Source organism: Stenella coeruleoalba (assembly GCF_951394435.1).
Source record: "Stenella coeruleoalba genome assembly, chromosome: 1".
Lineage (NCBI taxonomy): Eukaryota > Metazoa > Chordata > Mammalia > Artiodactyla > Delphinidae > Stenella > Stenella coeruleoalba.
This window is the reverse complement of record NC_137169.1, coordinates 106,714,813-106,728,791: the sequence shown is the minus strand read 5'-3', so window position 1 is coordinate 106,728,791 and position 13,979 is coordinate 106,714,813. Positions and strand designations below refer to the sequence as shown.

The 13,979-nt window shown below is 36.4% G+C and overlaps 1 protein-coding gene across 1 annotated transcript in view; it reads right to left on the bottom strand.

Annotated features, from left to right (window-relative positions):
- Positions 1-13,979, bottom strand: part of GPR89A (G protein-coupled receptor 89A) — a 43,124-nt gene that overhangs the window by 7,634 nt on the left and 21,511 nt on the right. The window contains exons 8-10 of the mRNA XM_079921549.1: positions 8,208-8,317; positions 6,197-6,285; positions 5,174-5,266 (exon numbers count right to left, since the gene is read on the bottom strand). Of these exons, the coding sequence (XP_079777675.1) occupies positions 5,174-5,266; positions 6,197-6,285; positions 8,208-8,317 (292 nt within the window). The remainder of the gene's footprint in view (positions 1-5,173; positions 5,267-6,196; positions 6,286-8,207; positions 8,318-13,979) is intronic.

The window sequence follows — 13,979 nt, the reverse complement described above, 5'->3', positions numbered from 1 at the left end:
CTTCTAACCCACAAGTCAAAGAAGAAATGAAAAAGGAAATCAGAAAGTATTTTGAACTGAATGAAAATAAAAATAAACATCAAAAAAGTTGCATTTTGTGAGACGCAACTAAAATAGTGCTTAGCAAGAAATTTATAGCATTAAGACACCTATATTAAAAAAAAGGTTTCAAACCAATGATCTTAGCTTCCACTTTAAGAAATTAGAAAAAGAAGACTCCCAAAAAGCAGAAGAGAAATAATAGTAAAAACCAGAAAAACAACAGAGAAAAATCAATTAACCCAGATGCTGGTTCTTTGAAAAGTTCAATAAGATTGATAAACTTCTATCGAGACTGATCAGAAAAAAAGAGAAAAGACACACATTATCAATATGAAGAATTAGAGAGATATCAATTCACATCCACTAAAATTATTATAATTAAAAAGATAGATAATAAGTGTTGGAGAGGATGTGGAGAAATTGCAACCATCACACATTGCTGGCAGGAATGTAAATTGGTACAGATGCTTTAGAAAACAGCCTGCTAGTTTGGCAGTTTATTAGAAGGTTAAACATATAGTTAGCGTATAACCCAGCAATTCTACCCCTACAGGTATCTACCTAAGAGAAATGAAACATCTGTCCACATAAAAACTTATACATGAATGCTCACAATAGCATTATTTACAGTGGACAAAAAGTGGAAACAACTCAAATGTCCATCAACTGATAAGTGGATAATTTAAATTAATGTGGTATATCCATATAAGGAAATAAATATTACTCAGTCATAAAAAGGAATGAAGTACTGATAGAGGCTACCACATAGATGAACATTGAAAACATTTTGTGAAGAAGCCAATCACAAAAGATCACATTGTATGATTCCATTTACATGAAATGTCCAGCATAGGGAAATTTATAGAGACAGAAAGGATCAATAGATTAGTGGCTCCCTGAGGCTGGGGGAGAAATAGGGAATGACTGCTAGTGAGTATGGGATTTCTTTTTGGGGTGATAAAAATTGATTGTGTTGATGGTTACACACTTTGTGAATATTAAAAACCATTGAATTGTACACTAAATGGGTGAATTGTATTGCATGTGAATTATATCTCAATAAAGCTGTTACATAAAAAGAGAATGAGAGAGGTGACATCATTACAGACTTTATAAATATTAAAAGGATAATAAGAGAATACTATGAACAATCTTATGCCAATAAATTTGACAACTTCAATAAAAATGGATAAATTCTTTGTAAGACACAAATACAAAAGTTCACTCAAGAAGAAATAGATAACCCTGAATAAACTTTATAAATATTAAAGAAATTATATTTGTAGTTAAAAAACTCTCTGCAAAGAAAACTCCAGGTCTAGATGGCTGATGAAATCCACCAAACATTTAAGAAAGAAATAATAACAATTCCACGCAAACTCTTCTGCTAATTAGAAGAGAAAGAAATACTTCTCAACTTATTCTCTAAGGTTAGACACCTAAACCAAACAAAGACATTAACAAGAAAACTACATTCTGGTATTCCTCATAAACATAGATGCACAACTTCTTAACAAAATTTTAGTAAATTAAATCTAACAAAATATAAAAAGGATAATACATCATGGCCAAGTAAAGTTTACTGCAGGAATGCAAGGTCAGTTTAATATGCAAAAAGTAATGTAACACTATATTAGCAGACTAAAAAAGAAAAACCATATGATCATCTCAATAGATGCAGAAAAGCATCTGACAAAATCAAACATGCTTTCATGATTAAAAACACTCAAGAAACTATGAATAAAAGAAAATTCCTCAGCCTGATAAAGGGCACCTAGGAAAAACCGACAGCTAACATCATACTTAATGGTGTAAGACTGGATGCTTTCCCCTTAAGATCAGGATGACTGCTCTATTTAACTCTGTAACTGGAGGCTTTGGTCAGTGCAGTAAGGCTGGGGGAGGAGGATCAGAAGAAAGGTAGGATGGAATTGTTTATGTAGAAAAATCCTACGAAATTTATAAAAAGCTTCTAGAAATAATAAGGGAGTTTAGCGAGGTTGCAGAATATAAGATCAATATACAAGAATCAATTGTATATCTATATACTAGTAACACTTGGAAATTAAAATTATAAAAACATTTTCATTTATAATAGCATCAAAAAATTAAATACTTAAGAGATAAGTCTGATGAAAGTTTTGTACACTAAAAACTATAAGGGCTTCCCTGGTGGTGCAGTGGTTGAGAATCCGCCTGACAACTCAGGGGACACGGGTTCAAGCCCTGGCCCGGGAAGATCCCACATGCCGCGGAGCAGCCGGGCCCGTTCGCCACAACTACAGACCCTGTGCTCTAGAGCCCACGAGCCACAACTACTGAAGCCCGCGGGCCTGGATCCCATGCTCTGCAACAGGGGAGGCCACCGCAGTGAGAGGCCCGCGCACTGCAACAAGGAGTGGCCCCTGCTTGCCGCAACTAGAGAAAACCCGTGTGCAGCAACGAAGACACAATGCAGCCAAAAATAAAAAAATAAAATAAAATAAAAAAAGAGTAATAAAAACTATAAAACACTGTTGAGAGAAACTAAAGAAGATCTAAATAAATGAAGAGTTGTACCATGCTCATGAATTGGAAAACTCATTGATCAAGACAGTGTGGTATGGGCAGAAGTAAATATATAAGATACATATAAATCTCAATAGAAAAAAAGAGAGTACAGAAACAGACCCACACACATATGGTCAATTAGTTTTTGACAAAATTGCAAAATCACCTCAATGGAGAAAGGATACTCTTTTCAACAAATGGTGCTAGAACAATTGGCTATCTATATGAAAAAAATGAACTTGGATTCATACTCCAATATCATATTAGAAAATTAACTCAAGATGGATCATAGACCTAAATGTAAAACCTAAAACTATAAAATTTCTAGAAGAAAACATATGAAAAAAATCTTTGTGACAAATCTTTAGACAAATATTTCTTTTTTTTCTTTTTTTTTTTTTTTTGCGGTATGCGGGGCTCTCACTGTTGCGGCCTCTCCTGTTGCGGAGTACAGGCTCCAGACGTGCAGGCTCAGCGGCCATGGCTCACGGGCCCAGCCGCGCCGTGGCATGTGGGATCTTCCCGGACCAGGGCACGAACCCGCGTCCCCTGCATCGGCAGGCAGACTCTCAACCACTGCGCCACCAGGGAAGCCCTAGACAAAGATTTCTTAGATACAACACCAAAAGCATAATCCATAGTAGGAAAAAGAAGATAAATAGGACTTCATCAAAGTGAAGAATTTCTGGTTTTCGAAAGATACTGCTAAGAGAATGAAAAGCCAAGCCACTGACTGGGAGAAAATATCTGAAAATCACATATTTGATAAAAGGCTTCCAGACTATATTGAAAAACTCTCAAACCCAATAAAAAGAAAACAACCTAATCAAAAAATTGACAAAAAAATTTGAATAGATACATTGCCAGAGAGGATATACAGGTGGCAAAAAGGCACATAAAAAGTTGTTCAACATCATTAGACATTAGGAAAATGCAAATTAAAATGATTCAATACCACCTCATACTTATTAAAACATCTAAGATTAAAAAGACTGACTACACAATGTTGGTGAGGATGTGGAATAACTGAAACCCTCAAACACTGCAGGTGGGAATATAAAATGGTGCAACCTCTTTGGAAAAGTTTGGCTGTTTCTTCAAAAGTCAAACGTACATCTGCCATATGATCCAGCCATTCTACACTTAAATGCTTTCTCCCAAGAGAAAAGAGAGCATATGTCCAAATACAGACTTGTACATAAATGTTCACAGCAGCTTTATTGTAATATCCCCAAATTGAAAACAAACAAATATCGATCAGCAGGCGAATAGATAAACAAATTGTGGCACATCCATACAATGGAACACTACTCATCAATAAAAAGGAATAGAGGGCTTCCCTGGTGGCGCAGTGGTTGAGAGTCCGCCTGCCGATGCAGGGCACACGGGTTCGTGCCCCGGTCCGGGAAGATCCCACATGCCGCGGAGCGGCTGGGCCCATAAGCCATGGCCGCTGAGCCTGTGCATCTGGAGCCTGTGCTCCGCAACGGCAGAGGCCCCAACAGTGAGAGGCCTGCGTACCGCAGGAAAAAAAAAAAAAAAAAAAGTAATAGAGAGGCATTACAAAGGGGCCTGAGGAAACTTTTGGAAGTGATGATGGATGTGTTCTCTATCCTGATTGTGGTGATGACTGTTGCACAGGTATATATATATATATCAAAATTTACCAAATTGTATACTTTAAATATGTACAGTTTGTTGAATGTCAATTACATCTCAATAAAGCTGTTAAAAATGTTATGCTCTCCTAAAGGCTGCATCTCAGGAAAAGCCTTTAGTAGCTTAGTTAATTGAATACACTATCTTCATTTATCCTCTCCCACTGAATGAATCAAGATTTAAAAATGTCATCTGAATGGGTATTAGCATCAATTTATTATAACATTAGATCTGTTAAATCCAGAATCCTCCATTCATCTACACTGATCAAAATTAACTAACAAGCTGACAAAGCTCCTCTTTGTGCAAGCACAGCCCCAGTGGGAAAGTCACCGAACTAGAACGTCAAATCAGCCTTTTCTATAATCACACTGAAATCCATTAATACCTGCAGATGAGTCACAAGTAAAGACAAATAATGCAGTACATAAAATGCACATAAAGAATAGAGCGTTAAGGGAGAGCCACAAAAGAATAAGAGCTGTAAGCACAGAAGATGAATTTATCTGTAGAAATATGTTTTAGAATTTACTTTTTTGGGTATATACAGATTATTAAAAAGGACAGGTGGTTTCTATTCTGAGCTGAAGGTAGGAATTGCGTTACATACAATCACGTACTCATGCGTAATATGGAAAGCAGGGTGTAAAATAAGAAACTTCAATATTCACTCTTCATATATTTCATAATCTAAGAACTTATTCATGATTTCTGACAGAAGAAAAATGCAACCTCCCTCTTCTAGGTGACCCAAAAAGGAGAGGATGAAAAAATGAGGCTCAGAGATGTGAAAGATCACATTTTCTATTGACTCAACTGGATTTGGAGTTTAGTTCAATGCCTCAACCGAACTCAATTTTCTCTCTCTGCCATTACCAGGGAAAATCACCTAAATCCTGACAATTAAAAATAAAATACTTACCATGAAAATTTTCCAAACACAGTAAATAGAGAAAAAGTAACCCAGAAAATTAAAATATTTCCCCTTGAAAGTTTTGGAGTATTCTATTCTCTCCTGAGGGAAAACAAACACAAAACATGGTTAGTCTCAGCAAAATTACATTTATATTCCACAAAATTCCTGCCTCTATGAATCACTGTTCGGGCTAAGAATTAAAACCACACATGATAATAATATTAAAATAACAGTAATAGTAGTAGTGGGAAAAATTTATTGAATGATTACTTTAAGCCAGAAATTAGGATAAACACCTTACATGCATTATCTACTTTAATCTTCATAACAACTCTTATGAGATATGTTCTCTTTAATTTTACAGATGAGAAAACAGAGGCTTAGGGAGGTTAAATAACTTGCTTAAGGTTGCAGAGCTAGTGAGTAAGGGAAGTTAGGCTCAGGTCTATCTGTCTTCAAAGCCTATGTTCACCTCTATCCTACATGGCTATTCCTGTGAAGTAATCCTCAAAAAGGAGTAAAATAGTTTGAACAACCTTAACTAATAGATTTTGCATATTTAAATTACATTGCATTTTAGGTGTACAAAGGAAAGTTACTTCTTGTAGTTAGGTCCCTTCTTGATCTGGATCCTTTAAAATAGGGCTAGACCATGGCAGATGGGTGTCTTACTGCTCTTACACTATTATTAACTTGCAAGAGAACAAAAAACAGAGGAGTTACCATAGGAGCTACCCTCTTGATCCTGGATCATCAGTAGGAAGTGGTGTGTGCCACCTTCCTAGATGACTAAAAGCCTCTTCTGACTATCCCACTAATTTCTATTTTTGAGAGTGTTCCATTAAGGGTTTTGCTACTGGTAGGAGCAATGTCACAAAGAGTGCAGCCATCAGTGCTTCGTGGCTGATATTGAAGCTATGAGGTGCCTCTTACATGGCTTGGCCATAGAGGATGCTAAAAAGCTAGTTAGTCTTGTTCTCTCTTCTATCATATTAGTAAAAACCACACTTCAGTTTCCTTGCTCTGTACCTTGGTAGCATATAGATCAGCCGTTTCCAGAAAAAGCTGTCTGCTTAGTTCTTCCAAAGCATCCACTTCCTGTTGAATAAGAGTAAGATCTGGCACAAAATGGGCATCAAGGTTTAAATCACATAGAAGTTTCAAGGAACAGCAATAAAGAAAGCATATGCTTTTGGTTTCTTCTACAGTGGGTCCTAGGAACTGCCCATAGTTTCAATTTCCTGCTTATAGCCAGCAGTACTACTTTAGAACAATTTTTCCAACCTCAGACACAGGTGTATAAAAGCTTTTCCATCAAGAGCGTCACCACCAAACACCTACCACTCAGTTCCTCACTAGCTCAAGTGGCTCAGAGAGATGGTTCTGTTTATTTTTGCTTTATCTAGTTAGATTAAGTCAAATGTAATCTTTGGAATCTCAAAAGGTTACATAGTAAGAAAAACACCTATAATATAGCAAAGTTTTCTCCTGAAATATCTGAATAAATACAATGTTAGGGAAGGGAACTAATGTTTACTGAGTTCTAATACAGGCTGGGATTTATAGACATTACCTTCTTTAGTTCTTTACGATATTATCTTCTATTATTTACAACAATCCCATGAGATAGGTGTTATTATCCATTTTGCAGATAAGGAAAGTAAAGCTCAGAGAGTCAAATAACTTGCTCAAAGTCACACAGCTGATAGGCATGGAAGCAAAGTCAGATCTGCCTTACTCCAAGGCCTGCTCTTTCCATTACGCTATGCCACTTTCGAAGAACTCAGTGGGGTCGTGTGATTATCCTCTCCATTTAGGAAAGGACTCAGAAATCTTAAATAATCCCGATACTTTTTTGACTTGACTTAGTGTTGCTAAGATAGCTTAAACCTAAACTTTGGCTTTTATGAATTTTTAAGTAATAAAAATAGTAAAGACAGCCCTTTCTAAAACAGAAGCATTGGCTTTAATCCAAATCCTCCCTCCTCTCTGTGAGTTTTCCACTATTACCCAAATCAGCAAATGCCCTTCAGCTCCTTCAGTACTGGCTGCTGTTGGCATGGTCCAGGCCACTGAATAATGCGGTTTAATGAGTTACACGTTTGGCTCTTCCATGATTAGGCAGTAAGCTCCTTGAGGAGAGAGGCTATCCTCTGCTCATCATTTTATCCCTTAGCACTCTGCTGGAAATAGGAGATGAGAAATGAATTTAAAGTCATCTTTTTTTTCTCTCTCTTGTGGTCATCCTACTTTTTTTTCTTTTTCTTTTTCCAATTCTTACCTGCATTTCACACCAGAAAGATATATCATAATTTATAGCAAGAATAGGTTACATTCTTTTTCTCCAATTGAGGCACAGGGGAATCTGTTCTTCCTCAGGCCAGAGAATGAAGCAGGAATATGCTATTTTACCTCTAGTCCCCCACCCCAAATTCCAGCTTAATAACCTGGTAGTCACAAAGAGATCTGGTTACTCAATTTGGGAGTCAGTTTAACACTGCAACCAGCTGGGCCAAGACAAGTCCATTATCCCAATCTCCTTGATTCTTTAAACCAAAAAGTCACTGGAGATACAGAGCTGCTTAAAACTTGTTTGTTTCTAAAACTGACTGCTTTAGAAATGGGCCCTTACAATCTCATATACAAACCATCCATCTGGGGGAGGCACTGTTTTGTGGTGGTGTTTCAGAGGTGGGAAATACAATAGTGTAGTGGAAAGAACTGAGGAGACCACAGTTCTGGTCTTATCTTTGCCACAAGCCACTGTGTGACAACTTCTCTGGGTCTATTTTCTCATCTGTAAAATGGAAAGACTGACATGTTAGCACCCCTTCAGTTCAAAGACAATGGTTTTATTATTTTATGATCTTCTATGGCTGTTGGAAAGATGACTGTATACATTGTATTTCCTAAGCCCAGCCCTGGCCAGCTGAACTCTGTTGCAGTAAGGTATCTTAGAAGAGAATATCCCAATACTATTTTTTCTTCTGCCCTTGGTCCAGAGTTGAGAAAAAGAATCAAGCAGAGGGATAAAGGATACTTTCACTTCCTGGTGCTGAAGTGGTAACACTCTTTATCATTCCCCAGAATCCTGATGGTTTGTTATGCACCTCCCCCTTCTGGAACATAGTCCTCCGTGTCATTGCCATCCTGAAATAAAATATAAAACCTCAGCAAGGAAGCATGGACCCTCGTACTCCATTCTCATCTGCTTTCCAGTCTCATAACTGCTCCTTTCATTTGCTGAGCTGTTCAGGGAAGGATTCAAATTCTGGAGTCCCACTTTTCCGCTGCTTACAACTGAGGGAAAAGCATACACTCCCAGAAGGAATGTGGAATAGGTGAAGGAGCACAGAATTGGAGTAGGCAATAAATTTGAGGACTGCCTCTACAACTTGGAAACTGTGAGACCTTAGAGTTTTCATTTCCTCATCTCTGGATGATTGTGAAGATCAATGAAATAATATATTTAATTATTACCATTATCATTTAAAAACAAAATAAAACAATAGCTAACATGCCTAGCTAAAGGATCAGGTACAGGGTAGGAACTCAATAAATATTTTTTTCTTTCCTTTTTAAAAGCAGACAAAAGAAAAACAAACAAACAAACAAAAACCTCAGAAAATCACATAAACCTGGCCTCTTCTAAAACACCATTCTCCCTTTAATGACAGTCTCCCTCTACTACCGAATAAATCAAGGGAAAACTTGTCCTTCCTCTTGTCCTGTCAGTCTGTGGAAGGACCTACCGCCTCAGTGGTGGCTGCTGGCATGTTCCAGCCCACCACATAGAATAGGGTCCTTGTGAGGAAAAATAGAGCATTTGTGCATAAATGGCTTCTTGAAGAGTACAATAGGCCAAGGCCTACAGGCTTAAAGTAAACCAGAATGAGTCTAATAAAAAGAGTTGTAGAACTAAAGAAAACTTTAACTCAAGGTTAACCTCAAAAGGATGACAAGAGATAGAAGTGGTAAGGATAAAGAAGCAGCATTGGTATTCATGGTTAGGACCAATAAAAATGGAACCAGTGGTACCAAATACCAAATGGTATTTTTGTGGGCTAAATTCTTTAAGCCATTGGCTAAAATGATATTAACAATAAAGAATATTAAGTGTGTTAGCCACACTGACTTAATTGTTTCCTCCTTAAAATGACCTTTACCGCGATACTGAGTAAATGGACTATAGCTCCCAAGTTGTATTAGCTCCTTCTGCATTTTCCTTTAATTACGCATGTGCACCGTAACTCAGCATTATTGGAAGATGCAGAACAGCCAAGAAGAGGCTCAGACCTAGGGAGACTTTGACTTGGCGAGACTCATAAGTCTTAGTTTTCCTATTTTCATAGTTGGGAAAGCTGGAGCAAAAGGGAAGAGGTTCTATCCCACTCATTTACATCAACCTACCATGCTGAATTAAAGGAAGGCAGAGGGAGATAGGGCACACAGAAGCGCATTTCTGTTGTCCTTAGTTTCAATGTCTATAATACAATAAACATAATGACTGGCTGTGGAGTGGAACCTCTTGAACATGTAAAGATGACAGACACTGCATTGTGGCCCCACAACAGGCAAAGAGGTAATCACTAGAAGAAGTATGTACTTGGTAGTAGTTTGCATGTAAAGAAGCTGAAAAATGTCTACTATGGTTTAAATACTCCATTCTACCGTTTTCTGGTATCCATCGCTTCTGGTTGGAAGTCAGCAATTACTTTTTTAATTAAACATTTTCTTTTGAGATAACTGTAAATCCACATGGGGTTATAAAAAAAATACAGAGATACCATGTACCCTTTACCCACCTTTCCCCAATGGAAATCTTGTGGGTACAATATCACAACCAGGATACTGACACTTATAGAGTCAAAATACAGAACATTTCCATTACTACAAGGATTCCTCACGTTGCCCTTGTATAGCCCACTTCCCTCCTCCCACCCCCAGGCCTTCTTTAACCCCCGGCAACCACGAATCTGTTTCCACTTCCATTTTGTCATTTAAAAAATGTTATATAAATAGAGTCATACCGTATGCACCCTTTGTGAATTGGCTTTTTTACTCAGCATAATTTTCTGGAGATTCATACAGGTTGTTGCATCTATCAGTAGTTCATAACTTCTTATCACTCAGCAGTATTCTGTGGTATGGATAAACCACACTTTAACTATTTATCCATTAAAGGATATCTGGATTATTTCCATTTCTGGCTAATATGAATAAAACTGCTATAAACATTAAGGCACAAATTTTTGTGTGAAGATAAGTCTTCATTCCTCTGGAAAAAGTACCCAGGAGTGCAATTGCTATGTTGTGTAATAGTTGCATATTTAGTTTTTTTAAGAAACTGCTAAACTGTGTTCCAGAGTTACTATACTATTCCACATTCTAACCAGCAATGTATGAGTGATCCAGTTTCTCTGCATCCTTACTAGCATTTGTTGTTGTCACTAATTTTTATTTTAGTCATTCTAATAGGTATGTAGTAATAGCTCATAGTTTTAATTGCATTTCTCTAATGGCTAATGATGTTAAAAAGCCTTTTCATGTGCTTAATTGCCATTTATACAACGTGTACAGTGAGTGACTGTGCAGGTCTTTTGCCCAACTTCTAACTGGACTATTTGATTTTCTTTTTTTCTCTAACTTGTGAAAGTTAGTTCTTTCTCAGATATGTGGTTTGCAAATACTCTCTCCCAGTCTGTAATTTTTCTTTTCATCCTCTTAGCAGGGTTTTTCACAGAGTGAAATTTTTTCATTTTGATGAAGTCCAATTTATCAATTTTTCCTTTTATAAATTGTGCTTTTGGTGCCAAGTCTAAGAACTCTTGTGTAGCCCTAGATTTCAAATATTTCTCCTATTTTCTACCAAGTTTTACAGTTTTACATTTTGAATTAATTTTTGTATAAGGTGTGAGACTTACACTGAGATTCATTTAAAAAAAATCTATGGATGTCCAATTGTTCAAGCACCATTTGTTGAAAAGGCTATCTTTCCTCCACTGAATTGATTTTGCAAATTTGTAAACAAATTAGTTGGGCATTTTTCTGTTGGTCTGAGTCCTCTATTCTGCTCCATTGGTCTATGTGTCTATACCTCTGCCAATATAATCCTTGATTATAGCTGTATAATAAGTTTTGAAATCAGATAGACTGATACTGTTCATTTTACTTTTTCAAAATTGTTTTAGCTATTTTGAAAAAGTGTCTAGTACTTTTGTGTCTCCATATAAACTTTAGAATAATTTTGTGTGTATCTACAAAAAATCTTGCTGGGATTTTGAAATGACTTACATTAAACGTGTAAATCAATGTGGGGAGAATTAACATCTTTACTACGTTGAGTCTTCCAATCTATTAAACATGGGATGTTTCTCTATTTAGACCTTTGATTTCTTTCATCGGCACTTCATAGTTTTCAGCATATAAGTCCTGTACGTGTTGTGTTAGATTTATACCTAAGTATTTCTTTTTTTTTGAGTGACTGTATTTTTAATTTCTAGTAATATAAAAATACAATTAATTTTTGTATGTTTACTTTGTATTCTACAACCTTGTTCAGCAACCATTACTTTTTTTGTTGTTCCCCTATATTTATCATTTTTCTCTTGATGCTTTCAAGATTTTTTCTTTATCTTTTAGCAATTTGACTATATGAACCTAGGTGTAGTTTTGTGGTTCCCCTACTTAAGCCTCTTAGATCTGTAAATTAATGTTTTCCACCAAATTTGGAAGGCTTTTGGCCATTATTTTTTCAAGTACTTTTTTGGCCCCTTTCTCCTTCTTCTAGGACTCCAACTACAAGTATTTAGACTGCTTGATATTGCTTCATCCTGAGATTTTGTTCATTTTTCTTCCATCTTTGATTTCTCTATTCTTCAGACTGAATAATTTCTATTGATCTGCCTTCAAGTTCACTGATTCTTTCTTCTGCCATCTCAATTCTGCTAAGTCTACATAGTAAAATTTTCATTTCAGTTACTGTAGTTTTCAGGTTTGAATTTTCTTTTGTTTCTTTTTTAAAATATAGTTTCTATTTCTCTTTTGAGACTCCTTTTCTGTTCACTAATTAATATTATGCTTCCTTCATTTCTTTGAATGTATTCATAATAGCTGTTTTCAAGTCTGTTTGCTAAATGTGTTATCTGGGCCCCCCTGGAGTTGTGTCTATTAGTTGCTTTTTATCTTGAATATGGGTTGCACAGTTCTGTTTCTTTGTATGTCTAGTAAGTTCTGATTGAAAACTTGACATTGTAGATATTATGTTTTAGTGGCTTTGGAATCTGTTTTATTTTTCTGAGGACTGCTCTTTTTTTGTTCTAGTAAGCAGTTAATTTACCTGGACTCGAAATGTGAAACTGTCATACTTACTGTGGGCAGTAACTAACGTTTCTGCTCAGCTTTTCAACTCTTAGCGGCTCTTTCTTTAGCCTGACTCCCTGGTGGTTTCCTCTGAGCCTGAGCAGGTTAGTGGTCAACAAAGAATTTGGGCAGATTTTATAATCAGATTTTAGGCCTTGCTTACCCTCTCTGTGGTCCCTTTGTTTCTAGGGATCCCTCCTAAATTTCTAATTGCTTTGCCAGTCCTGAGTTGTACCTTCTGACACCTCAAGCCAAGTAAGAATTTCACTTTCTGTCATCCTACTTGTCTAACTTACATACCTGTCACTTTCTGTCATCCAACAATGTCTAACTTACATACTGTTCAGACAATGCACTCAGTCAAAGACACAACAAACTTGCAAATCTCATTAAGAGGCAATGCTGTCTTTCAAGGGTAGACCCCTTTCTAGTTTCCGCCTACTTCTCAGCTCTCTGGTATTTCCTCTACACATGCATAGTTTAGTGATGAGGCAGGGATTTGGGCAGAGTTTATATGTAGATTGTAGATCTCAGTCCTTCTGCATCTCTCTTGCTTTCAAAATTTTCCCTTTAAATTTCCCAGTTACTCTGCTGATTTGAACTCTATCAATCTGTATACTTGAGTGGGCAGTGGTTGAAGAGCACTCCGAGGCAAGAAAACCACAAACATGCAGTTACCTGACACTCTTCAAATTTCTACCTGTCTCTGTTCATTTTCCATTGCCTTTGAATATTTGTTTTTAACAATTTTTCCTGTTTCTAATTCAAGGGTAGAGATAAGGTTTTTCCTCATAGTAATAGCTTGCATTAACTTTTACATACTCTACGTACTCTAGGTTTTTTGTTTTTGTATGTCATAAGCTGTGTGAAAAAGTATAAATTCAGAATTTGTGGGTTGAAAGGGATCCTAGAGACCCTTTAGTTAACCCCACCATTTTACAAATGAGAAAACTGAGACAGTTTAGTATTTGCTCAAGATGACTTAACAAGTTTCTTGTAAAGTGATTGTCTAGTTCAAGTTCTTTTCCTTATACCATGGTGTGTAGTTGCATAACTGTATTTTTTATCTTCTACAAAACTACAATTTCAAAACTAATATTGTTTGTGAAAAAAGACTATACTTCAGTTATATCATAGATCTCCAAAACAAAAGCTTTAAAATCTAAGTCAACAGAAAAATAAAACAAAATAACAGGTCACTTAATTCTCTCAAACTGAAAAAAGCTGAAAGGCTTTGATCACTAACTCAGCATATTTATACTATCTGAACTAGGTTTTTGATGAATATTTTCCAAATACTATAAACCTTATCCTCTATTCGGTGTTCCAAGTGAGAAGACAGTATGCCTCTTTCCTGCCCCCATTTTCAACCATTAACTTTTCTGTACATAACAGATACTATTTTTCGTGTATGTCATCTCACTAGGGCCCTCTGCTGTTAAATTGAAAG